The sequence below is a fragment of the Microcebus murinus genome, chromosome 4 (genome assembly GCF_040939455.1).
Source record: "Microcebus murinus isolate Inina chromosome 4, M.murinus_Inina_mat1.0, whole genome shotgun sequence".
Classification (NCBI taxonomy): domain Eukaryota; kingdom Metazoa; phylum Chordata; class Mammalia; order Primates; family Cheirogaleidae; genus Microcebus; species Microcebus murinus.
Window position 1 is genome coordinate 42481275 of NC_134107.1, and position 27710 is coordinate 42508984.

The following is a 27710-nucleotide window of genomic DNA, read 5'->3' on the forward strand; positions in this document are numbered from 1 at the left end:
TTATCTTTTCTGGGGTTCAGTTTCCTTATGTGTAAAGTGAAGCTAATTCTTACCTACCTCAAAGGACGTTGTGAGAATCAAATAAGCAAAGATATGTCAGAACATACAATAAAGATGTAGACTTTCATCTTAAGCCTTATGTTATTTAAGAAGGGTAGAAAGAAATAAAGATGTAGGTTTTAGGTTTTAAATAATTATGTTACTAGGGATTTTGGTTATGATTGTTTTCAGTCTTCATTAGACATACCACTTCCATAGAGATCTGATATTTAGGCCTAAAATCGACAAAATTTCAACAACCATCCATTGTTCCTAGATTCTTTTTAAGCAAAATGTGAACTCTAAGTCATTATATAAATTAAGCTGTTACAAAATGATTAGCGCTATTGTACTGAGAGTCACTGAACCACCTGTTTCAGAAAAGCCAGAAGCTACGTTGTCTAATAAGGGCTGGGCTGAGTGTTTTTTCTTGAAACCTATAATCCATATTCTTTATGAATAAATCTAGTTTCCAAGGAACTTGACTATCCAGAGAATCACCTGATCCTAACATGGTAGTCAGCATCCTAAACTCTAAGGACTATATTGAAAAGCAAATTTGCAAGGATAGTATCTGCCATTTGTATAGTGCAGTTCTCTAAGCTCTTGCAAACCAAATATGTAATATGACTCTCATTACTGGAATAATCTCAGTAATTTGAGAGGCGGCAACAAAAAGTAATGAAGCAAATGTGTCAGTTGGCAGCAATGGTTGGACTACTTAATTTCTTAATATATTGCCATATGGGTCCTGATCTGTGGTCTGAGTATGTTGTAACTTTGAGTGTATTGTAGTTCTAGCTTTACACTGTACAAAGCAGCAACGTTGATCTTTAAATTATGTGAAAGTAGGATTATAAACCTGTCATGGTTAATGCTACTAGCCCTGATGTTAAGAGTGTCCAGTGGAAATCTTTGCTGCCAATTTCAAAACAGCATTCTTTGACGGCAACATGAGATACTATATTAACCTGTTTTATTTTATTTTTGAGACGGTCTGACTATGTCACCCAGGCTGGAGTACAGTAGCATCATCATAACTCACTGTAACCTCAAACTCCTGGGCTCAAGCAATCCTCCTGCCTCAGCCTCCTGAGTACCTGGGACTACAGGCACACACCACAATACCCAACTAATTTTTAAATTTTTTATAGAGACAGAGTCTTGCTATTCTGCCCAGGCTGGTCTCCAACTCCTGGCCTTAAGTGATCCTCTTGAGGCCTCCCAAAGTGCTAGGATTACAGGCATGAGCCACCGCACCTAGCCTATTGTTTGTTAGTGTTTCACTAAAAAGTCCATTCTCCATTGTCATGGGTTTGGAATCTCATTATATTAGAAAGGCTGCTCAATTGATATTCATTCATTCATTTGGCAAAAACGTATTGAGCACAAACTATGTGTCAGAAACTACTAGAACCCAGAGTTATTCATATGAATAAATCACAGTTTATTCTACCCCCAGGTTTGCCTGTCCTTTTATTTTAATTCCGTCAGCCAATAATTCGCTATTATTGATTGATCACCTTCTAGGGAAATGTGAAGAAGACGTGGTCTTTGCCTTCGAGGAGCTCACAGAAGAGTGCAGAAAAAAAATACTGAAACATTAAGCTACTCAAGAACAATCAAATTATACATCTGTGACACTGAATCTGTTTGTACTTGGTAGCCACATGAGGAACATCAGTGCAGGCCCAGTTTTCAGAAAAGGCTTCAGGAAGGTAGTGGAACATAAATCCAGTAAGAACAGGGGCAAGTACCTTATTTTCCTTAACAGAGGCTCACTATGCCGTGACAAGACCTCCCTCCACAGATCTGGCTGTAAGTCATGCTTGTTGCAGGCAAAGATGCCAGCTCTTTCCACTGGTGACCTCAACTGTAAAACAGGAATAAAAGTAACACTTTCTTCGTGGGGTGGTTGTGATCATCTAATCCTACAATGTATAAAATGAAAGCATTTTCATATCAGTTATCAGCTTTCAATTGTATGTAACATACCAGCAATTTTAATTTTGGCCTAAATAATATGAGGAATGTATTCTCTGTCTTAAATCCACAGGTGGATCCGTCTTTAGGCACAGCTGGATTAGAGCTCTCTACCTCTGTTTCTCTATGAATTTCTCTAGTTTTTTCTTCTTTGTATAATGGCTTTATCCTCAGGCTGACTTCAAGGGTTTTTCAAAGTATGGTTCTGAGGCTACCCTTATCAGAATTTCCTATTAAACCACAATCTTGCAGTATATACAAGGTGGGGAGAGGGTGCCCAGGAATCTTATGGTTTAAGAATAATCTAGGTGAATCTTAGGCACACTATAGACTGGGCACCATTGGATAGCCCAGAAAGAGGAAGAATCTGAGAGGACACAGTTTATTCCAGGTTTTCCAATCACAAGCCTGTAATGACGACAGGGCTTTAGCTAACTACTTGGTAAAGCACGAGTCCCTTCATTTTTATGCTAGAGGCACTCAGAGAGAAATTCAGGTCTGAGTCTCTATGAACACATTTAGCTCAAGTCCCTTTTCCCTGTATCCTTCTCTCCAGACAATTGATACATACACCACTGTCTTCACAGGGAAATCTGTAAAGAAAGAGGCAGATGGAACATGGACCTGCACAGAATACAATCAGGAGTTTTTATTGCAGCAACAAAAACAGACTCTGGCTATATTAGGGGGGAAATGAGTTTATTAGATAAATATTAGATGCTCAAAGAATTGATAGGGCCAAGGAACAAGGTGTGGAGACAGTGAAGGAAACAAGAAAGATCTGGAAGTTTAGGTAGCAGGAACCACACTGCAGAGGACTGGCTATCCCCAAGGTCCGGTCTCAAGTTGCTCTGCAATGGAGATGACTTCCAACTCCCCACTATCCTTGCACTACTTGCTCATGATTTAAAGTCTTGGGAAGAGATGTCCAATCGATCAAAGGTAAGTTACATGTCCATTTCCTAGATGCACATGGGATGGAAAGTACAGGATCCAGCACTTTTTGACTTCTGGGGTGAGAGCTAACTGTTACCTCCCACCAAGACTGCACACAAAAGGGGAGTATTCAGAAAGGAAGTTAAGCAGTGGGACTAGATGCTGGACAGCCAAATAATGTCAAACGCCCCCTACAGGGAGTTCTATGTTAAAGCATCTTCAAGGAAAACAACCAGACATCTGGAAAAGACTTCTGAACTGCACCACCAACGACTACCAAGAAGGACAAAAATAAAGTTCCTAATTTTCATTTGTCTCATTTACGACATGCAGGCTCTCTGCTGAGCAGGTGAAACCTCTGCAGTTCATGGCAAGATCCAGTGGGTAGGGATTCTGTACTTCCCTGGAGAGTTTATCTGTGGGATTCACATTTGTTTCCACTGAGACTTAAAATCAGAACTTGGAAGTTGTCATAAATCCTAGAAACCCCAAACTGTAAAAATCATTAGAAATCAAAGGGTACAATGGTTTTTAAATGTTTTAGCCTCCGGCAGGCAGATTACTCGAGGTCAGGAGTTTGAAACCAGCCTGAGCAAAAGCAAGATCCTGTCTCTACTATAAACAGAAAGAAATTAATTGGCCAATTAATATATATAGAAAAAATTAGCCGGGCATGGTGGCACATGCCTGTAGTCTCAGCTACTCGGGAGGATGAGGCAGCAGGATTGCTTGAGCCCAGGAGTTTGAGGTTGCTGTGAGCTAGGCTGATGCCACAGTATTCACTCTAGCTTGTGCAACAAAGCGAGACTCTGTCTCAAAATAAATAAATAAACAAACAAACAAAAATAAAATAAATGTTTTAGCCTCAAGACACCCTTCTTTAAAGCCTGATATATGAAGTAGATAAAAGTATTACTACTCTGGTTGAAATGAGGTTCGGTTTTGAGCCCCTTTTTTCAGTCTCCCCAAACTTCATCCACATCTTTTCCGCAAGACAAGCACCTTTAGATTCTTTTCTTCTCTAAGTGTCAACTCTGCTTTTAGAGGCACACTTCTCTGAGACCTAAAAATCTGTCTAGTATTTGCTATTCTTTAACAATTTCCCTTCCAAAGAAACCATTTTGTATTTAGTTAATTTCAGCGGAACAGTGTAGTGCTTCTATAATCATTTAAAGTGGAAAGCTTTTATTATAAGGTATGTTTAAATACAAGTTACAAGAAACATCACCTGAATATTTTGTGTATTATCTTGACGCCATGCTCTTTCTATACTCCCCACCAAACATCTTAACAAAACTCAATCATGGAGGCCTTGAAATTCATGTTATGCTTTGACCTGATTAAGTTATTTTCAAATGACCCCCTTTCCCCTCCACCCTTGTTCTCTCTAATTCTAATTTAACAAATATGCAATCAGATGCCAAGTTTTTTTCCTGTTTAGTTGTAAAAACAGTATCGGCTTACATACAGTGAATACTGTCTGGAAAAGTGACTTATTAATCTTTCCCCAAAAACCACTTGTCAAAAAAAAGTTCATTTCCATGAGGTAAGCTGTTATAGGCTTCATTTTACTAGACTTATATAGAAAGAGGGTCTGGAAAATTATAAAACTTGAATTTAAATTTCATAACTTGTCTTTATTCTAAAAATTACTCACCATGTTTATGAACCATGCTATCAATATCAAACTGATGCTCAGATTTACAGTGTGAAAATGTTTCCTCAGCAGATGTGAATAACCTGAAAAAGCAAGCAATATCTTCATGGAATAGTCCCCAAAGAAGTCTAAATATTGATTTCATGTTAAATACACATTTTTGTTCACTTTGCTGGTTTCTATTTTATTTCCAATTAAGAAAAAAAAAACACACGTGTGGATGAAAGGAATGGACCCCAGCACTACTAATGGAAATTAGTATTTCTGAATCCCATTTGACACCTAAAACAAATTGCTATTTAAATGTCAAAGTTAATTTATTTGCCAAATAGCACTGAATTTATCAGAAGGCTTTAAGATAGAGTTCCCTTTGGTAAAGTGTTTAAGTCACGAAAATTCCCCACTTGAGATTCTTTTCTCCTCTAAGTGTCAACTCTGCTTTCAGAGGCTTTCCAAATTGGCACAGCTCAAATGCTTTTAAGAAAAAAAGCATAAAATGTAACTCTACAATTGGCACATTCCCGAAGTACTGTATTTCAAAAGTGATCTTGTAGTATTCCCTGGGTACTTGCATTACAGACACTGTGGGGAACAAGCCTTATTATGTGACCTGCAAAACTGAAGGACACATAAAAACAGGAATACACAGCAGAGAAGCTGCATACATCCTTTATAGTCCTAGCACATTTGCAGCTTTAATTTCAACAAATGTTTACTGAGATAGGCTATTTGCAGTATTTACGGAGGCTATCACAGACACTGCACCCCTGATGCTCAATAAATATTGTTTCATGACAACTACAGTATATGCAGACATTCTATCTACCCAATGAGGCAACACATGAGAATACTAATATAACACCAATCAGCACCATGCCCAGATATAGGGAACGCTAGAAAATGTTTATTGAAGTAACACTGGCCAGGCCTTTTTCATGCCCACTTGCCCAAAAGGACAGCCAAAGTCAAATCTACTTGAGACTAAGAGGCAGAATTTTAAGTAGAGAGAATGTGAGTTTGGTAATAGGAAAAACCACAGCTTTGTGACCTCGATCAAGTTATTGATCTTGCAGTTTCTTTTTCCCTAAGTGAAAAAGGCATCAATACCTTCCTCTTCTACAGATGGGGAGCCCCTACTTCAGAAAGGTGACCTACAAGCCTAAATGGCTCAAAACAGAAGTGTTACACCTGAGCAGCTTTCTACTGGTCAAAGAATGATAGAATGGTCAATTTGGAAGGCTCCTTAGGGATTAAATTACCTAGTTCAGTATTGCTCATTAGAATCACCTGAGCTAGTGTCTTTATAAAAACAGAAGCTTCCTAGACGCCATCCCTGATTTAGAGGACTAAGGTGCAGAGTTTAGCATCTGGAGATATTTTATTTAAGTGTCTCAGGTGTAAGGGTGCACAACCAGATTTGGAAACCAGCTATTCAATGCAAGACCCTCTCATTTTACACAAGGGGAAACTGAGGCCAGTGGAGAAACAGTTGTACAACCTGGCTTCCCGTCCGGGGCTCCTCCCTCTATACCATTATTGAGTCTTCCTTCTCAATAAACCCTTACACCAAACTAGTGGTTCAAGAAATCAAGACAGGCCACTCTGGTTCGCCTCCTGACCAGTGGTTCCTGGGCAGACCACACAGACCCCATGCGGCCCGGGCACCCTAGGGCTGGGGCCAGGCGCTGAGGCGGACGAACCTGTTACAGAACAGGCAGGGGGTCTGCCGCTTGTCGTGGGGGAGATCAGCATCGTCCTCATCCTCCCAGGCGGCCTCGTCACCGCTGTCCGACAGTTCTGGCAGGTCCTCATCCTCCACAGCGCCCCGGCCGCCTAACACACGCACAACAGTCAGATCTAACTCGGACACCAGGCGACGCGGGGCGCGGGGAGCAGCGCGGGGAGCGTGGTCTCCTCAGGGAGCGCCGCTCCCGCCCGCTCGCCCGCGGCCCTCACCCAGCACCGCCTCCATCCTCCCTGCAAGGCCCGGCCGCCCGGCCCGCGTCCCGGAGGGCGCCAGGGGAAGGGGAGGGTCTTTCACCGGCGGCGCGGAGGGGCCGGGGTACCCACCGGTGGCGCCCGACGCTAACGAGCACATGGCCGTGGTGCCCCGGTAGCCCGGCGTGTCTAGGGGTGGGGACCGGGCCGGGTGGCACGCGCGCGCGCAGCGGCCGCCGAGCTCTCAGGGCCGGGAACCCGGGAGCGAGCGCCAGCGCGAGCCCGCCGCGGGGACCGGACTCGGGGAACTCCGCGGGCGCCTAGAAATGCGAGAGCGCGCGCAGGCTCGCGAACGCTACGGGCGTCGAGGCGTCGGGTTGGTCACGTGAGGCGGGTGGGCGGGCCGAGGGCGGGGGCCCAGCCTCCTCCCTCAGCGGGGCGGACGCAGGGCGGGGCTGACGCAGGGCGCGCCCAGGAAGCTCCGTACGGAGGGCCAGGCGTAGCAGGCCGGCAGGGGCCTTTGTCGCGTCCTTGGGCTGCAGGAGGTTCTGGCCCGCCGCCCTGTGTCGGGAGGCGGAGAAACGCCGCAGCGCGTTTGCCGTCGGCGTCGGGTGGTCTTTCGGTCCCTTTTTCCCAGGATGAGCGGTTAGCGGAGGGCCAGGCAGCCCGCCCCCGCGGCGCCCGCTGGCGGCGGAGGAAGCCGAAGCAGGCGAGGGCCCCACTCTAATGCCTGGGCGCCCAGGTCCTGGCCTGTGGCAGCTGCAGAGGGAACTAAGTGCATGAGCCATTGTGGCTGTGCTGCAGAAGCCAGATGGGGCCAGGCCCCCTTCCCCCAAAGGATTTTAATCTTTAAAGCAGTTAAGTGAGAGCCTGAACTCTAGAGCCAGCCTACTGGACTTGAATCCTACTTAGGTCACTTTATGTATGATCTTGAGCAAGTCACCTAACCTTCTGCCTCAGTTTCCTCAACTAAACACTTGATCTTAGCCAAAGGCCGAGAAGCGATAATTCCGTCAACTACAAAAGGAAAACAATGATTGCACGAACCTCAGGACTACAGCAAGAATAAAATGAGTTAATATGTGTAAAGTGCTTAGACCTGTTAACTTTACACTAAACAATGGGAAACAGTTGAACTCTTTGGTTTAAGCAAAGGAATGATGCTGTTTCAGATGTGTTCAGAAAGTAATATTCTGGCCACTATGTAGAGAGTACAAACGTTCCCTTGCCTCATGTCGCTTCCTTTTTTCCTTTCCTGGTATCGAGTCAAACCATAGAATTATTTCTTGGGTGGGAGTAGGCAGCAGTCATTTTAGTAAGTAGTGAGTGTCCAGAGGCAACCACTGCGCTTGGCACATGTTTATCTAATTGACTACCATGGCTTTCCTGCTTAATCCTACCTAACTTTCCAACTTTACCTTTCACCATGGGTCTTCCCTTCAGGCCTATTTACTGCTAATCATTCAATTCTTTGCAAATAGGTAGGTCTTCCATTTGGTCTCAACCAGGAAGACTTTCCTCAGGCCACCATTTCTAAAATAGGTTCCACTGCTATTCCAGGAGCAGCACCTGTTATTGTCTTTCCTAGCACCTACCATTTGCTTACTTGAATTTTTTCCTTTTATTTTTTGGTCTTGCACCATAAAGGTAGGGGCCATGTCTCTTTTTTTTTTTTTTTTTTTTTAAGAGATGGGTCTATCACTGAGTTTGCCAGGCTGATCTCAAACACGTGGGCTTAAACGATCTTTCTACCTCATCCTCCAAAGTAGGTGGGACTACAGGTGTCTGCTATGGTGCCCACCTCCTTTACATTTCTCAGGCACATGATACATGGCCTGGCACATAGTAGCTACTCATTACATTTACTGAAATTGATGCCTTATATTATTGCTAAACTCTTCTGAATGTACTCCTCTCCCTTAACTGTAAACTCTTAGAGGACAGAACGCATCAAATATTAGTGTTGAATGTTGCCAGAACATCTGCTGGCTCCCTTGAGTTAGACTTATTGTCCCCTGATGTGGCCAGTGGCACACAGGAGGCACTCAATATGCATCTGCTGAAAGAATTAATGAATTCAAGGCTTTTCATTACCTGGGCCCATCCAACTTACTCCCTTCATCCTTCCAACATAAACTCTTTCTGTGTACCACTTGGGGATATGTGCTGAATCCCTTAGTAACACCCAATTATTCAACATTGACAGTGAAAGAAATAACTAACCCCCGGTCTGGAGAGGTGATTAGGCCAGACTTTTGTCCCCTGAAGTTCATATCTTACTACAATGAAGGGCTCAGGAGGAGGCTGCTTTTCTCTCTTCTCCAAAGATAAACACACACCCTTGCCCATCATCCCACTTCACTGAGGCCTCAATAGAATGCTGAATAAGACCTGCCTGAAGGTTTGTGGGAAAAGACATAATATAGAGAGTAACTTCCAACTGGCCACTAGTTGGGGCTGCTTTCATACCCCACAGACCTCATCATTATCCTTGTGGGTTAGTCCCAGGGATTCCCTCACTCTTGGAGCCCATGCTTTTTACCACTGAAACCCACTTGGGCTCTTCAAAGACCAGTCCCACAGGAACCCCACCTGGGAGTAGGAATATATTCCCTTCTCTTGCCCTATGGCTCACTTTTCAAGATCCCACCCTGCCCTAAAATATGCCTCTTTTCTGGGTGACTGACATTGGGAATGTCCACTTCCTTCATCTTCCAGTGTACACTGAAGCTTAAAATGTACGTGGCCTACTGCAGACCTTGTAAAAATTAACTGAATCACGAAAATCACTTTGTTTCCCCCAGTGCACATGTTAAGACAAGTTTCACTACCATCCTTCATTTCATGATGGAAATTAGTACAGTGTGCTCCTCCTGCCTTTGGCCCTTACTGCTACATCGTCCTTCCCTTTGCCATAGTTTTTAAAGTACAGCACCTTAGGCCTTAGAGTATCACACTCTGTAAGGATGGTTTGGAAGGTTAGAGCACAGATAACACATGTAAAGATTGGTACTTCGCAAGCACCTGATAAACATCAGCTGCTATTATATCACCCCAATGGCTCAAATCCTGCGTAACACCACTGATATACGAGCCTTTTTGAACAATCTAAGAGGTACCTAGGGTTTGTCCATTTATTTTTATTCCTGTATTTAATTCTCCCCATGAATTATATAAGCTTAGTTATATAACTTTTATTATATATTCTAAAGTAGTAGTAAAGGCATAATGTTCATTTACACAATTACATGTAGTTAATTAGCACCTGTGTGACTCAGAGATAGGAATGTCAACAATTTTAGAACAGAGCTCGTTTGCATAGCACAGAAGGTTTTCACTGCTGCTGTGACTGCAGACACACATCTCAAAGCTGGCCTCCCAAATAGTGGCATCAGAACAACCAGGGCGAGTTTAAACAAAAGAAAACTACAGTTGCTTGTGCCCACATCCTAAAAGTTCTGATTCAGAATGATTGAGATAGGGCCTACAGATCCTTCTCAAAAGCTCCCTGGGCGATCTGGATGTATAACCTGGCTCTGAACAACCGATGCAGGGCACAGTCATTTCTTGATAGTATCTCAATGGCTGCAAAGAGGGAGACAACAAAGGTACAGTATGCTAAATTTTTTTAGACCCTGAAATTACCAATCTGGTGATGGGTATTAAGGTTTACAATAAAAGCGTTTCTCCAGCGTGGTCATGGCTAGAGGGAGCTGTCAGCTTTCCCCAGGTTGTGGATGGCCGTGTTATCCAGAAGTTCCATTTTCTCACTGCTTGGTCTCACGGCGTTGTTCAGCATCGCTCTAACCACTGTCTCCACAGGCACAGAGTACCCACTGGCCCAAGATTTTGGTAAGGAGCCAAAGAACTTTCTAATCAACCATTCACCTGGGCGAAATTCTTGCCTGTCACATAACAGAACTCTAAAGAGAGAAAGAAAAGCAGAGGAAGAAATGGTAAACCATTCAAACCACAGCAGCATCATAGACCAAATCATGCCCCCTCAAAATTCATACGTTGAAGCCCTAACCCCAACATGTCTGTATTTGGAGATGAGGCCTTTATGGAGGTAATGAAGGTTAAATGAGGTCTTAAGGATGGGACAGGACCAATCTAATAGAACTGGTATCATCATAAGAGGAAGAGACATCACAGATCACTCTCTCTCTTTCTCTCTCTCTGCACACATACAGAAGAGAGGCCATGTGCGAGTCAGGATGAGAGGCCTCACCAGACATCAACCCTAATGGTACCTTGATCTTGGACTTCCACCCTCCAGACTGTGAAAAAACAAATTTCTGTTTTTTAAGCCACCCAGTCTGTGTGGTATTCTGTTACCACAGCCCAATCAGGCTAATATAAGGTGTATAAGATTTTATTTGGTACATAAAGACAGTTTAAGAAAGAAGGCAGCAAAAGCTACCTGGGGAGTTCTAGACTATTCTGAAGCTGGCACCACCATTTTATCCTTTCCTTCTAAGCAAAAAGATGTATGCATCAAGAAGCAATCCACCTCCAGCCAATTTCTTTCATACCTTAGATATCTTAGCTGTCAGCCTCTCCAAATGAAAAACTAGCTTCTAGGCACTACCAATAGTGGTATACTCTGGCAGTATGAATACTCTACTTACGCAGGCCGAAATACCGAGTAACGATCAAATTTTAATTCTTCAACCCTGGCTTCCACTTCTCCCTGTTAAGAAAAAAACAGTTCAGTATTTAATCAAGACTAAGCCACTTACATAAAAGCGTAAGACAGAATAATTTGAAGTTTTGAAGATAATTTGCTTTTGCAGATCTTAATACTCATTAATATCCTTATCCAGAATTTTAGATTCCAAAGAGTCTATTAGATTCCAATAGAGTCCTCTATTGGCCATGTACATAATAGAGTTAACATAGTGGGCTGAGACTGCTGTCCTTAGAAAGGCCTGTTTGTAAGGTCGGCCCTTGGCTTGTGTCTGGGAACTTGGATTTTGGGAGTATTCCCACCATTCTCTAACTAAGGAGGGTAGTTTACTGTATGTAAACTATTTGTACAAACAATGCAGTTTATACTGAACCTGCTTTTCTTCCTGAGGTCTGTAGTTTTTGCTGGGTTGAGACTGCCTAAGTGACTAACTCTAATAAACATCCTGGACTCCTAGGTTCAGGTGAGTTTCTCTGATGGGCAACATTCATTACTGGAGAAATAAAGCCCATCTTGTGCACACTCCACTGGGAGAGGCCTCGTAGAAGCTTGTACCTAGTTTTCTCGAGACTTCATGCACCGTTGCCCTTTGCTGATTTTCCTTTATATACTTTCACTGCCATGAATCATAGCTGTGAGTATAACTATATGCTGAGTATTGTGAAACCGGAAGAGGTGGGAAACCTGCAGCTTTAAGGCCTCATGTGTCCTTGTAGGTCCTTAAGTGTGGCCTTTTGACTGAATCCAAATTTTCCAGGACAAACCCTTTTATGAACAAGGATGATGATCTTAAGAGAAAGATAAAGCTTTTCTTGCCTCCTTTGGTATTTAAAAAAAACAATCTGGAATACAGAAGGCCACAGATTCCCCACCCCCAATAATAAAATATCACATACTCTGGAACGTGTACCTTCCCCCAGATAGATGAAGCAACCGCAGACACTGAGAACAAAGAATACAAGGCCTGCCCAGTGCTCTGGGCTCCATACCTGGCTCCTCCCACAGCCCCAGCCAGAGTGCCCACAAAAGTATGTAGCTGATCCAGGCCCCAGAGGCAGCCTACAATGAATGCAGTTTGACATTTCATTGAATAGAACACACATTTCTAAAAATAGTTTCTAAAATTAGGTGGGAGGGAGGAGTTCACACACAAGGAGCCTGAGAACATAAGAAATAAATACTAGGAATGTTACACACAGTAGTTGGAGGATTTTTCAGGAGACATCATCTTTCATCCTGGGATGAACCATTTGGTTGTCATTTCTTTCCTTTTAATTAATCTAATTCATAATCCCATGCTGCACATATACAGGTCAATATCAGTGAATGCAGAGGTATCTCTCCATTTTATTGGCCTTACTAACATTTGCTGAGGCTCTATCATGGCTCAGGTGCTGTGCTGGGTCCTTCTAGATATGTTAGTGACAAAGGCTATTCATTACATAGTGGCTAATAGTGCAGACCCTGGAATCAGACTGCCTGAGTTCAAGTCCCAGCCCTGCCCTATAACAGCTGGTGATCTTACTATCATGGTGCCTCAGTTTCTACACAAATACACATAAAAGCCCTTGGAACACTGCCTGGTTCAATTAATGTTGGCTAGTATTTTTTTTTTTAATCTGGATGAGTCATTATTATAACCCAGTGAGTAGGTAGTGGTGCCTTTATCTTTAAAGGTAAGGAAATACTGGATACGCATTTTCTTTCCTAAAAGGTATAAATGTTTAATATTGCTGATGAGAGGAAAAGTCCTATTTGATAACCTTTTTCAGAACCCACATGTGTATTTTGACAAGTAGATTTTTTCCTTTTAAGAATCGTTCTAAACTCTAACAAACGGAAACTTTTCCAATCTTGATTTAAGTTGGCTGGTGGCTCACTGACCTTCACCTGGCTCAAAATACTATTTTAGGATAGGTGAGAGATGGCTCAGCTGTGAGCCATGTGATAAAGATCTGGAAATTTCATTATCACAAGCTGATCATGAACAAATAAAATGATAAAGATGTTTGCTAAAATTTTATATATCATTAAAAAAAAACATAGTGCCCAGAGTATGAAAAGTAGCAGTCCTACTACAATTCCAGTGTACTATCACTGTAAAGTCTAGCCTTAGCAAAGTGACCAGGGTGAAGAAGGGTCTAGAAATAGGAACCAATAAAGAAAGGTGCAGGGATTTAAAAGTGTTATGTCTGGGAAAAAATACAATCAAGGTAGCCATAATCTCTAAATATCTTAAAGACTATAATGCCAAAGACTAACTGGACTTGATTTTATAATTTTAAAATGCAGAGCTGATAACAATCAGTATTTACATAGCAATAAATTTCACCTCAAACTGAGACCTTTTTTTTGTTTGTTTGTTTTCATCATATTATGTGGGTAAAAATATTGTTAAGGTTACATACATTGCCCTTGCCACCCCACCTCCCCATTCCCCAGCCCCCTAGTCAGAGCTTCTACCATGGGACTTATTACCTAAGTTTACACTCATGCCATCCTCCCTGCTCCCACCCACCCAACACCTGATAAATGTTTCTTTTTTTTGTTTGTTTGACATTTTGCTTACATTTTATATCTTTGCCTCTCCCTAGGAAGGGTTAGAGGTATGCCCTTCCCCTTCACAATACTCACCTCATCCCTAAGATGTGGTTCTACCCCACCCCCAATCCCTGGTGAACACCACCACCATTTGAGCACCATCATTTTAGTACCAATTCAGTACCAATTTGATGGCGAGTACATGTGGATCCCATTTTCCTGATCTTGTGTCGCCTCACTTTGGATAATGGGCTTAAGCTTAATCCAGGATAGTATAAGTGGTGCTAGCTCACTGTTTTTAGTTAGAATTGAGTAATATTCCATTGTGAACATACACCAAATTTTAATTATCCACTCATGAATTGACGGGCACTTGTGTTGTTTCCATGTCCTTGCAATAATGAATTGTGCTGCCATAAGCATTCGGTGCAGATGTCTTTATAACAAAATGTCTTATGCTCTTTTGGGTAGATGCCTAACAATGCTATTGGTGGGTCAAATGGTATTTCTATTTTTAGCTGTTTGAGGTATCCAAATTCTTTTCCACAAAGGTTGCACTAATTTGCAGTCCCACCAGCAGTGTAAGAGTGTTCCTGTCTCTCCACATCCTCACCAGCATTTGTTGTTTTAGGATTTCTTGATACAGGCCATTCTCACTGGGGTTAGGTGGTATTTCATTGTGGTTTTGATTTGCATTTCTCTAATGATTAGAGATGTTGTGCATTTTTTTATATGTGTGCAGGCCATTATTCTGTCTTCTTTGGAGAAGTTTCTGTTCATTTCCGTTGCCCATTTCTTGATGGGGTTGTTTGATTTTTTGTTAATTCTTTGGAGTTCTAGATAGATTCTTGTTATTAGACCTTTATCAGAAGTGTAGAGAGGAAGTATTTTCTTCCATTCTGTAGGTTATCTATTTGCTCTAATGATAGTTTCCTTGGCTGTGAAGAAGCTTTTTAATTTGATCAGATCCCATTTGTTTATTTTTGATGCTGTGGTGATTGCCTCAGGAGTCTTTCTCAAGAATTCCTTGCCTAGGGTTTTCCCAATATATTCTAGGATTCTTAAGGTTTCATGCCTTAGGTTTAAATCTGTTATCCATCTTGAGTGGATTTTTGTGAGAGGTGAGAGGTAGGGATCCTGATTCAATCTTCTGCATGTAGCTAACCAGTTTTCCCAGCACCATTTATTGAAGAGAGATTCTTTTCCTCATTGTATATTTTTGTCTGCTTTTTCAAAGATAAGGTTACTGTATGCAGATGGTTTCATCTCTGGAATCTCATCAAACTGAAAACTTTTTAGCAAGTGGATCTGACCAAAACTAGAATAAGTTGGCTAATGTGATGGTAAACTCCCCAGTGCTGGAGGTATTTAAGCAGAAGCCAGATGAACATCTGTAAAAGGATTTCACTTTGAAAAAGTCTTTGGCTGAATGACCTCTAAGTCCCAGCTTCCCAAACTATGGCACTTGGTTGTATCCAGGAGGCACAGAGACAAACCCGCAGCCTATCTTCCTGCAGTGTCAATTTAACTTGAAGGTAAGAATATAGAAACTTTTTTTATTAAAGTAAGCAAGGATATGTATAGTACTAAAGATAGCAAAGTGTCTATAAACTTTTAACAGAGAAAACACAAGACTCTTAAGAAAGTTGTGCTTGTAACTAGCAGACTGCTTCACACAAGATATCCCCACATCTCCAGAGAAACAAAAAGTCCTTCTTCTCAGACATTAGGGAAACTTAGAGAAAAGTTTTAGAATTACTGCATTTTCCCATAGGAAGTTGCCATGCTGACATTCAGGGCCACAGAGGCCACATCTCATTCCACTGATTGCTGCAAGTTAACAGGGTCAAGATACTGGAAATTGTCTTTCAAATCATTCCCGTTTACTAAATACATTCCTGCAAAAACAGTCCCTGTAGCCACACCCACAAAAAAAGCCCAATATAATGCATTTAATGTCGTTTTGTATTATATAGCATTTTGTATTGTTTAGTACTATCATTAGCCACATTCTCCAAAGTGTATGAAAGATAGAAATATGCACAAACCTTAACTTGTAGGTATAAGAAATTGCTCGACTTATCAGCTCCTTTAGAGGACAGCAAGTTGAAATGTTTACACCCTCCAGCTTTTGCCAGCTCTGCAGACTTCAGCACATAATCTCGGTCAACACGAACAAATCCCTCCTTAGGGGGAAAAGGGTATGAGTTATTTCCAAAAAGCGGCAAGTTTATCTTAAAGATCACTGCGTGGCTTGAGTAGCAGGCTAGGAGGCCTAGGGGAATGGGGATCTAAATAAAATGCATGCAAGCAATACAAGACAGTCAGGCTTAGACCCTAGGAAAGGCTCCAGGTGTCGTCCTCTGGAGACACAGTACCGGCCTCAGCAGCAAGGCCAGACTGCAATGAAAAAACAAGGACGATGACATTGAAGCAAGACACCAAACAAATCCCCAAGGAGCAAAAGGAATGATAAAGCTGAAAAGCTATTCTTAGTCACACATTTCTTTGTCTTTTAACAACTTTACTTTTAATAACTTTGCCTTTTAATAACCTCTGTTTTCTGTTTTTTTCTGTGCCAACTCTAACATGGTAGGGTCTCAAAGCATGGTTGAGGACACTCCCTGGGGACTAAGAGGGCAGTGTCTGTTTAATTTCCAATTGTTGTGTATGCTTTACAACACACCTTACATATTCATAAGGAATTCATCCTCCAATTTTTTACTGATGGGTGTATAATCAAAACTGGTGACCCCCGATCTAGATTCAATGCAGTGAGGGCAATGGCTAGGTCTTTAGTCTTAACTCATATCTGGGCATCAGCACATGCCCAGCAGTGGTAGGTGCTCCAGAAATATCTGAATGAATGAATCAAAGTCCAGTGGAAGCAGAGAAAAGGAAAAGCCAGTCATAAGAAAACAGAACTAAGTGGCAATAAAAGCAGGAGGGAGGAGGAGGATGCAAATAACAGAATATAGAGCATTTCCAGGGCCTATCAGAAAAACATGCAGCTTCACCCAAAAAAGGGTGAAGTCTCCATGTAGCCTCCTGGGACCACCATAAATTTTGGCATCCTCAAATTCAAGACAGCTGAAGAGAAGTCTACAGTGTTTTGAAACAGTATTTCATAGGAAGTCCCAACTTTAGAATGAAGTCTTAGAGCAGTGGGAATTCCAAATCTGAAGATGGAATTACGGCCCCAGTGATTTTTTTTTTTAAATAAAAATTTGCTCTGCAAAGGTTATTGAATCTATATGTTCTATTTGATATGAAAATGTTTATCCTTCATAGAATGTTAGAAGTGGATAACCCATTAACTGCCATGAGAGTTGTATTTAACTCACTCTAGTTTTGACCTGGGGATGAGTGAAATATACATAAAATCTTACTTGTTGATGTTCTTATTGTTACAATTAATATTGACAATTTAATTCTAAAAATGTGGATTAAATGAGTAGAAGTCAATAAATTTCACTTTACTATTTATGTTTACCTTTACATTACACTCTAAGGTTTTCTTCTATTTTTGTCATAAAACACCGTGGCCCCAAGGAAGAGTTTCTGGGTTTTCTGTGTGGCAGTCAATGTGCTATGTAGGTAGGGAGCAAAGTCCAGTGGTCAGGTGAACTGCCCAGTAGGAAGTGAGAGAGCTAAGAGCAGAGTGCAGACTCTTAACTCTCTGAGCAATGCTCTTTGCACTGTACCCAGGTTCCTTCTTATCCCATACTGTTTCTAGCTGAGGAAAATAATCTGTAATTGTGGTTGGCAGAATAATGGCGCCTCAAAGATGTCCATGTCCTAATCCCTGCCCCCTGTGAATATACTGGGTTACATGGCAAGGGGAAATCCCATGGCAGATGGAATTAAGGGTGCTAATCAGCAGTCCTTAAAATAAAGAGAGTAGTCTGGATTACTAGTAGTGGGCCCCGTGTAATGACAAGGGTTCTTAAAATAGAAGAAGGAAGCAGAAGAGGAGGCTAGAGTGATGCAAAGTGAAAAGGGCCTTGAGGGTAGGAAGGGGACCCTGTGCCAAGGAAAGGGGTGGCAGCTAGAAGCTGCAAAAAGTAAGGAAACAGATTCTCCCCTCCAGGCCCCAGAAGGGAACACAGCCCTGTCAACACCTTGATTTCATCTCAGTGAAATCTGTGCCATACTTCTAACCAGTAGAACTGTTAAGACGATGAGTTTGTGTTGTTCTAACCGCTAAGTTGGAGGTAGTTTCTTAGAGCAGCAATAGGAAACTAATACAGAATTCAGTTTTAAAAGAACAGGCCCAAGCAAATTTTTTAAACGTTCTATTGAAGTATATCATAAAAGAAAAGTCAACATATTGTAAGTACAGAGCTCAATAAATCTTCATAAACTGAACATCCTCTGCAACCAGTTCCTTGATCAAGAAACAAAACATTACTATTACCCTAAAAGCCTTCCTTACCCTCCTTTCTCATCACTCACAAGTCCATTTTTAACTATATCCTCTACCTGCAGGGCAGTGCTATTTTTCAGCCTCACTTTACACCTTAGTGTTTTCTGTCTGACTTTTTCTACCTTAATTTATAGGTAATATAAACTTACCTCTTTGCTCATGGGTTGTAACTCTCTCCTTTTGTGGGCATACTTTGACACTTGGTCCTAAACAACAGGCTTGTCAACCTATCCTATATACTACTTCAAATTCATATTGTTGCTTTTTAAAAGCAGTATAAAGCAAACCAATTTTAACACTCAGCATTAAAATACTGAGAGAGAGAGAGAGAGGTGATGATTCTTATCAGAGCCATTCTCCAAATTGAGATTTTAAATGTGCTGAAAGTATGCCAAGAAAAACCACCCAGAACTATGTAGGAAATTCTAAAACACTGAATTCCTCTTCCGTATCTATTTCTTCCCCTCACTCCCATTCACCAGAACTCTGATTTTAATAACAGGTTGATTATTCCCAATTAAATAACACCGTTGACTAGTGAAATAAATTCAGTTGTGGTGGTGGTGGAGTTCCAGCACAAGTGCTTGGAAGGGTTATTATAGTTGTCTCAGTTAAAATGCTTTTTCTTTCATCAGCTTCTTTAAAAATAAGGGAAAGGTTCAACCAATCACAAGTCTCTAGACCGACGCTGTCCCTCTCACTTAATCCAGAGCCAGTAAAGGGATAATTTGATTAAACTGAGACCCTAATTTATTTGGCTTTAGTTCTGGATCAACCTCTCCTTAATAGAGTGCCGTCGTCTCCAATTGTGTGATGAAAATTAAAGTGACATAAATACCATGGGACTTTTTCAATCTGATTAGGCAGTGAAGGCACATCAATACCACCCCAGCCATCAGACTCTGGCGTCCTTCCTTTCACCGGCCTGGCTGGCAACTGACAACGGCTCCTTGAAGGAGGAGCACCCTCGCGGTCACGGACACCCCCACACTCAGCCCATCAGCCCTGCTCAATGGGCCCTGTTGACAAGGTGCCCATACCTTTCTCCATCGCTGTTCTCCGCACAAAGCTAAATATTGTTTTATTAGCAATCAATGGCTGTTAATCCAAAACGATGTCACAAATCCTCTGAGCTGATTATAAATACGCGTTTTTCCAAGCACACTAAATTTTGAATTTCACTTCAGTCACCCTGATGGCGTGGCCTTTTAACTGGTGAATGAAACTCAAAAGCAAAAGGGTCAACAGCTTTCAAGGACTTAGAAATCAAACTTAAGCGTGGGTCCCTGGTCACTGACTAGGAGATATCAACACACTAAATTTCTTTGGAGCAAGGAAGATTCCATTTACACATGGAAGGAGCCATCCTTTAAAACTTCATTCATGCACTTTCTTCTCCAACAGCTCAAATTAAAGAACAACGGAAAAACTAACAAGCTAGTCCATAGCCCAGAAACACAATTTTTGGAAAAACCGTACTTAGTGAAACTAACCATATGGCAAAAGAAAAGACAGACATCTCTTCTGAGAGTATTAAGTCCATTATGTTTTTGTGTCTTTATGATTCCACAGCCAATGCATCCTACTCTAAGCTAGGAATCAGAGTTCCTTCTAGAGAAAGAAATTAAGTTCTCATTATAAATTTCCTTCCCCAGCACTCACTTGAAAGAATAAACACAGTGTACCATGACTCAGTAGAGATATTCCCAAAGGATCATAGAAAACAAATTCTCCAATTACTCGTTTTAAGTCTTATTAAAATCCAAAGCTCTTAAGTATTTCTTCTAATCTTCTTTACCAATGCTTGTAAACTAGGAACACCACTCTAGCTTCAGAACAACTCATCCTAACAAGGTACAGTATTTCAGTGCTCACTGATAAAACAAGTGACCAAGCTGGAATAACTCAAGGTCATGGGGTCCTTTTCCAAAAAGGGAGGGTCTGTCATTCTGTAAATGGTACCACTTAGCTCTATTTCTGCTTCAAATTCTTCAAGCTAACCAGCATACTCAAGGCTCCACAGCTACCTGGCATCTAAACAGGGCCTGTGATCTGGGTCCCCTGAACCATCTAGGACCTCTCCACTTCACAAGCCCCCTTCCAGACATCTAATTAAATAGATTAGAACAGCAGTGGGCAAACTTCTCCTGTAAAGGATCAGATAGTAAATATTTTCAGCTTTGCAGGCTTCTGTTGCAATGACACAGCTCTCCCATTATAGCACAAATGCAGCCGTAGGTACTACATAAAGTGATGAGCATGGCTGTGTTCCAAGGAAACTTTATTTGTGGATATGAAAATCTGAAGAAAGCTAATAGACCTGTCCCTAGTGCCAGTTTCAACAGACATCTGGGTAGACTAAATTTTATGGGTTCAATTGTATGTATCCCCCGCCATGCTTATGTTGAAGTCCCAACCCCCAGTATTTCAGAACATGATGTCATCTAGAAATATTAATAAGATCATTGCAGATGTAATTAGTTAAGATGAGGTCATACAGAATAGAATGGCCCCTAATCCAAAAAGACTAGTGTCCTTATAAAAAGGGAAAACGTGGACATGGACACAGGCACATCAGGAAAATACCATGTGAAGAGGTACAGACAGAAGGCAGCTACCTTCTCAAGGAGAGGCCAGGGGACAGAGCCGTCCTTCACAGCCATTGCATGGAACCAGCCTGATACCTTGAGCTCAGACTTCTAGGCTCCAGAACTGTGAGACAATAAATTTCTGTGGTTTAAGCCACCCAAGTTATGGTACTTTGTTATGGCAGCCCTTGCAAATTAATATGTTAATGCTGGCTACCCAGATGATTTCTACACTGAGACAGAATTTCTTGAAGTTTCTCTACTGGAAACGCAGATTGATAAGGCAAAATATGGTGTCTAAGTTATAAAACAGCTACTGAATGACACTAGGCTTGCCACCAGCTTTGCAGTACCCATCTGATGAACCACCCAGTGTATTCTTCTACAGAGGGCTGCTGACCCCGAATACCAGCTGGGAAAAGCTTGGAAATCCACAAGCTCCCTGCAAACAACTATTGTTTCTGAGCCATTTGCAAACTGTCACATCTTTTCAACTGCTAAAGTTATCACCACCTCCAAATTTTATATTGTACCTAATCCAAATTAGTTTAAAAAAAAATCCTGTCAGTGGATGTGTCAGTTTACAATCCTCTTAAACCATTTAAGTCCTAACTCATTTCTGAGACCATTTGGCTTACTAGTCTTCCCTTGCTTACTAGTTAATTTCATTTATCTCTTTCAAACTGATTTTAAAGGAGAACAAAAGGCACTGAGTAGATTGAGAGGTAGAGAACCAATCCCATTAAAAAAAAAAATACTCTGGATAATGAAGACACCCAACTCCTCTGGTTAAAATTACATTACACAATTTGAATGCAACCAAGCAATTCAGACTTTTTCCTGGCACATCCTATAATGAGATTTGCCTTATATCATGAAAATCAACTGCTCTATTCCTAATGCAGTGTTTTGTTTTGCTGAGTCACAACTGAAACCAGGTTGGCACTTGAGACAATAAGACCAGCAGTGTCCTAGACTAACAGTTTTTCAGTGCTTTTGGAGGACACTGCTTATCATGGTCCCTGGGACAGAAAATGTACCAGCTGCAGAACAGGAATATGACCCTTTCCAGGAGAAATAATGTGCCAATTCCTGGGAAAGTCAAATGTCTCTAACCCACAGTTCCCAGCACAGAGCTCAAAACCAAGCTGTGTTCCAGGGTGAATATGCAGACCTACAGAAGATGTGGAAATATATCTCAACTGAGAACATAAATGGAATTATTCTCTGGATAACCAGAAAGCCCAGAGAAATTCACTTCAGCCTAACTACTTGGCTGGTATAAACCAATACTTCCTAACCATATGTTTCCCTAATGATTCAGATGCATGGGCCTGGTTTATAAACCTATGATAAATCCCCATGGCAGAATCATGTTTCTGTATATTTAAAAGACATGTTCAGCTTCAGAAGGTAAGTTCTGCCAGAGGGATAAACTATAGTCAAGGTATAAATTAAGATATATTGTATTAACATTTGCCCAGAATCTATGTAGTAGTAAACTATGAGTTTTGAACAGGGGCTGACTCAATTTAGAACACCATTAAAAAGAAAATGAAATGCGTGTTAAAACATTTTTGCGTCAGTGAAAGCTGAATCATTACTGAAGTTGAATCATCGTTGAAGGCTGAGTCATCACTGAAGGCTGGCTGAATCGTGCCTCCGTGTTCTGATGTTCTATCCCAAAAGTTTAAAGCTTAGGATGAAAATAAGTTCAGACGCATCACTCAAGTGAGAGAGAACACTTCAAGTTTAAAACATTTATTAAGGGGAGGAGGAAGCTTACTGCTAACAGCATGAGTCAATTTCTTTTACTCAGACATCATAGTTTGCCTTAGTCAGGGCAAGTTAATGATAGTAATTTTTGCAATAGGCAAGATCATATAAATATTTATGATTTCTCTAGCAATTGGGCCTGAATTCATGGATTACTCTGAAAAAAAGATAACCTTATAGGTCCTATTCAAAGTATTGCAAAGCTTAGGGCAGCATATGGAATCTTAACTAATATAAGAGCTTATTTACATTTAAGCACTGCATAAGCAAAAAGAAAAAGAGGGAGCAAGAAAGGATTTCTAGGCATTACTGGCCAGCAAAAAGGGAAAAATATATATTTCTTCCTTACCGCCCCGGCTTTATTTCTGGTGGTACCCAGGCAACAGAATCCAACATCGTGACCTTGAAAGGCAGATGCGTAGTCGTCCAACTTTTCAAAGTCCACCACTTCTTGATTCTAGACAGGGGCACAGTTGTAAATAATTTCATGTTATTTAAAACACACATACACACAAAAATACCCTCTAAATATAAAAACTAAATTATAAAACATTACTGAAGGATCTTCTCACTTAACATCAAAATTTGCAAATTCATTTTCTCTCACCAATAAACAATGCATCTGAACTGAAAATCAACAATGCACATATACGTCCACAGTATAACTGGACTAGGGTGATCCAGATTTCTACAATCAGGTTCAGTTATAATTTCTTTCCAGAAAAATAAAAGATGTGCCTATAGCTCACCAGGAAGGAGACCACTGAGGGATACTGCAGGGGTACGGGATGGTGTTTGGTATTTCAAATGCTTAGGTTCAGATCATGGGCCTGCTACTTACTAGGCATGTAATTGTGGCCAAGTTATTAATCATATGCCTCAGTTTTTTCCAGCTGTAAAATGTGGGTGGTAATCTTTCCTTTAGTCCAATCTGTAAACCACTGGTATTAGAATGAGCCCGGAGGTACATGATAAAAAGGCATAATCCTGGGTCCCACCTGAATACTTCTGAATCTGCACTTTTAACAAGCACCCACAGTAATTCTCGTGCACATTGAAATGTAAGAGCATTCATCTAACTTTATAACTTTACTGTAAAACTTAAAACAGAAATGTTGAAGCCAGGTGCAGGGGTTCACACCTGTAATCCTAGCACTTTGGGAGGTGGAGGCAGGGGGCTCACTTGAGGCCAGGAGCTCCAGATCAACCTGAGCAACATACAGAGACCCTATCTCTACAAAAAATGGAAAAATTAGCTAGGCATGGTGGGGCTGGGGCAGAGGCTGGGGCAGTAGGCCCGTCTGAAACCAGGAGTATGAGGTTGCAGTAAGCTATGATGACACATCACTGCACTCTACCCAGGGCAACAGAGTGAGACCTTGTCTCAAAAAATAATAAAAAGAAAGCTTGAGAAGCTCCTATCATCCAGGAGTTTAATAAAATGTTGGTTTCCTTCTATCGACTCTTTCCAAAGAATTTTCCTGACACTGCACACAACACTGAAGAAAAATCAGTTTTCACAAAGTGCCTGGTCAAAAGATGTACCACCAAAACTCAACTCTCCAAACACAGATCTCAAATTCCATTTCTAATTATCATGAGCATCTGACAAGGCCCATGAAATTAGATCATGAAGACCACATGTCACCTGCCTAAGCCTGCAAAGATGTCTGTTTTAAACAGGCAAGTCCCGATGGACCTCTGACATTCACAAAATAACCTGAACACAGACCTCAGGGAATCAAGAACATGTATTTTCAAGATCACTTGTTATTTGGAATGTTCCTCTTATGAAACCTGTAGCGCCAAATTGTGTAGTTGTGGCGTCTCAGGATCACATTGTATTGCTCACAGTTTAAATGGAGAACAGAATCTCCATGAAGCTCAGACTTCAGATATTTAGGAGGTTATCACCAGATCAAAATCAGGTGTATCATTCACTTAACCATAAAAGTGTAATTTACAGATAAGGGAGTATTCCATTTACAGACACAAGCCTGGCAAATTCTTATAAGTGAATAACTGCAATTTACAGTGCCAAAGACTGTTCCCCACTCTGCCACGCATTTTCAAATTCACTTTACTGTGAAGTGCACACGAACACAAAATAAGCAAAGTGATCGAGAAAACTGTCAAGGAGTACCATCTCTAGAAACCTGCTTGTGTGGCCCTGAGAACAGTGCTTTTCTGTCTCCCCAGTCCCCATCGCCACCTAGGCTAGCTTTACAGGGTTCCAGATGGAGAGAAGGGCTTCTCTCAAAGCCACACAATGACAGGGAAGCTGACCTGGGCCTACAAACCAGGAGTCAGGCTTCCAGGAGGGGCTCTCACAGACCAATCATGCCCACATTTTGACGCCTCTCCCAGCCTCCATAGGAGGTTGGCAGGGCAGCGTTTAGCCATTAGGCAAGAAACGCTCGCCTTGCAGAAGCACTGGGGATACATTTGAGTCCCAGCTCAAATACCCACCACATTTTTATAAGCCTCTTCGTGGAAGGTGAGTTTCCTCCGGCCAATGAGCGTGACTTTGGAAAACAAGCTCTGTTCCAGGATTTCTTTTAAGAGCACTCTGCCCGTTTCTCCGCTGGCGCCCAGAATAAACACGGATTTATTTTGCATCCTAAAGTCTTCCCGAAGCTTTGGCAGCGCCTCTGTTTCGTCCATGCTGGGGAAATAACATCAACAGGCGCTGGTGTTAGATGTTAAGGGACTGCACGTCCTCACCTGGGGGAACAAGGGCTGTTTATCAATTCGGAAGGAAGCCATTGTTACTCTCTGCAGAGTAACAGAGAAAAGTGCAGAGGGCCCAGTGGAAAGTGCTGAGTCACCTGCGGGCTCAGCGCCTTGGCCTGCCAGCACCTGTGCCAAGGGACACTTTGGAAAGGGCCCGAGATGGACAGTGCGCCCAGGTGCTACGAACTGCTGGCACAACCACTGGGCCTCTTTCCCCGCTGCATCCCCGACCAGAGGAGTGCTGGCCCCACTCGGCCCTCCACCCGAATGGGTTACCTGGGGCCAGCCCCCGGCCCCGTGTCCTCACGCCCCAGTAGAAGCAGGGCAGCCACCAGCGCTGCCACCGCCGCGCTCAGCGCCGCCGGCCCCGGCATTGGCGCATCCCTCCTGCCCCGCGGCCCGCCCTCCCAGGGTCTGCCGCCCGGCCGGGAGATGAGAAAGCCGGCGCCTACCCGGCTTCGTCTTCCGGGTGGCTTCTCCGCGACGCCGCCTCGCCCCGCCCACAGGGGCGGGACCTGGGAAGGGCGCGGGGCAGGCGCATCAGGGCACGTGCGCGGCGCGGAGACCCCTTCCTCAAGGTTGGGAATCCGTGGGAGCCTCTCTCCCGCGCTCTTCCTCACCACCTGGGCTCAGCGCACCCAGGCCCAGACAATAGACACCCCAGACTTGACCTTTGCTGGTCCCCCAAACTGATTTCAATTGTGTACTGAACATCTGCATCTCCAATTCAGCATGCCAAAAACTTAACACTCCCCATCCATCCACTCCAGAGAAATAAAACTAACCTATTCCTAAGTGTCACTGTCTCTACACACACGCAGTCACACACACACACACAGACACACACACCCCTACCCCCACCCTCTCAAGTCAGAAATCCGCCCATCTCCTTTAGCTCCTTTCTCCCAGCATCCCCACGTTCCAGATTAATAACCAAGTCCCATCATCCCATCTGCCTTCCAAATTGTTCCCTCATGTAATTCAAGCTTTCATCCCATCTCACTAGTATAACTGGTCTTCCTGCCCAGATCCCCACCCACTTTGATCTCTTACCTGGTTGAGCCAGAGAGACCTTCCACACCTGATTCTTTGGTGCAGGCTCCACAGCCCAGATCAGCGGTTTGGATCATAACTATCTACACTGGGCCTGTCCTGGATCTGGGGAGTGCCGGACAGGCGTGGGAATGACAAGCAGGAGTCTGAACAATAGATTATGTTGTGAATATTGGTCGTCTTGGGGCCCCACCTCCCAATCTAGACGCCAAATGAAACATTCTCTCTGCCATCTCCTTGGGCGTTAGTATTAAATATATGTAGGTTTGACCTATGCTCAGCCAAGCAGACGCTCCCACGCTGGTTCTTCACTTTTGCAAGAGTAATAAAAAGATGTAGCAAAAGCCTGAGATAGACTTCAGCTGGGAGGGGCAACGGCCTAGGACCTGGCATGAAGTTTGGCTAGTTTGTTTCTGAATCTCGAAGTTTTACTGATTGTCTTGCTCATAAAACATCTTAGCCTGTATGTTGTCATCTGTAGCCAATGACTGTAACCTCTGTACTGCACGCTCCAAAGAAAAAAGACAACTCCCATATGAGGAGCCCTCCCTCCCTTCTTCTAAACTTACTTGTGGAATTCCAACTTGTAACAGACTCTGGAACAGGCCCAACTTTGTGGGTGTGTCTTCTTGGGTCTGTCCTCAAATTTGGCTTTCAATCAACTTTTATCAGATTTTTTCTGCCTCAACAGCCTTAATTTTGGTCGACACTGTGGATATGTGTTTACTACTGTTGGACATGTGTTTTCTTTTTTTGGCTTATTATTATTATTTTAAAGACTTTTTAAAGAGAAGTTTTAGGTTTACAGGAAAATGGAGAGGAAGGTGCACAGATTTCCCACACATGGGCAATCGCCCCATTACCAACATCCCCACCAGAGTGGTACATTCATTACAGTTGAGGGATCTGTATGGACCCATTATTACCATGCAAAGTCCATAGTTTACATTAGGGTTGTACACTTGATGTTGTATGTTTTATGGGTTTGGACAAATGTCAAATGTCTAGTGAGATATATCCATCATTATAATATTATACAGTGTATTTTCACTGCCCTAAAATTCCTCTGTGCTCTGCCTATTCATTCCTGTTTTCCCCTAACCCCTGACAACCACTGATCTTTTTACTGTCTCCATAGTGTTGCCTCTTTCAGAATGTCTCTCTTATATATGTTTTCATTCCTCTTAAGTAGATACCTAGGGGAGGAATGACCAAAGGTTCTCTAAGGCAGATGTACCATTTTATACTCCATCCCACTTAGTATCATCAATTGTTTTAATTTTAGCCATCCAAGATCAAATAGCTCCTCATCTTTCTTTTAGCAATATGACCCTGAGTTTTATTAGAATA

General features: G+C 42.3%; 2 protein-coding genes across 7 annotated transcripts in view; both read right to left on the bottom strand.

Annotated features, from left to right (window-relative positions):
* Positions 1-10035, bottom strand: part of LOC142861013 (protein HTATIP2-like) — a 39347-nt gene extending 29312 nt beyond the window's left edge. The window contains exons 1-4 of one of the 2 annotated variants that reach the window (XM_076002098.1): positions 6686-10035; positions 6316-6448; positions 4616-4698; positions 1797-1912 (exon numbers count right to left, since the gene is read on the bottom strand). In XM_076002098.1, the coding sequence (XP_075858213.1) occupies positions 1797-1912; positions 4616-4698; positions 6316-6427 (311 nt within the window). In that variant the 5' untranslated portion in view covers positions 6428-6448; positions 6686-10035. The remainder of the gene's footprint in view (positions 1-1796; positions 1913-4615; positions 4699-6315; positions 6449-6685) is intronic. The other variant, XM_076002099.1, reaches the window with a different exon arrangement.
* Positions 10036-10162: 127 nt separating this feature from the next.
* LOC105867010 (protein HTATIP2) lies at positions 10163-26463 on the bottom strand. Of its 5 annotated transcripts, none has more exons than XM_076002100.1 (6): positions 26361-26463; positions 25044-25298; positions 22924-23031; positions 15833-15970; positions 11185-11246; positions 10163-10476 (listed from the first exon to the last, which is right to left on the bottom strand). In XM_076002100.1, exons 2-6 carry the CDS (start codon positions 25236-25238, stop codon positions 10257-10259), a joined length of 723 nt encoding a protein of 240 aa, XP_075858215.1. In that variant the 5' UTR covers positions 25239-25298; positions 26361-26463; the 3' UTR covers positions 10163-10256. The 5 variants fall into 5 exon arrangements, with proteins under 5 accessions (XP_075858215.1, XP_012612189.2, XP_012612188.2 ...); XM_012756735.2 differs by lacking the exon at positions 26361-26463 and adding an exon at positions 25760-25811; XM_012756734.2 differs by lacking the exon at positions 26361-26463 and adding an exon at positions 25760-25803 and having other exon boundaries at positions 25044-25239.
* Between the last annotated feature and the right edge of the window lie 1247 nt (positions 26464-27710).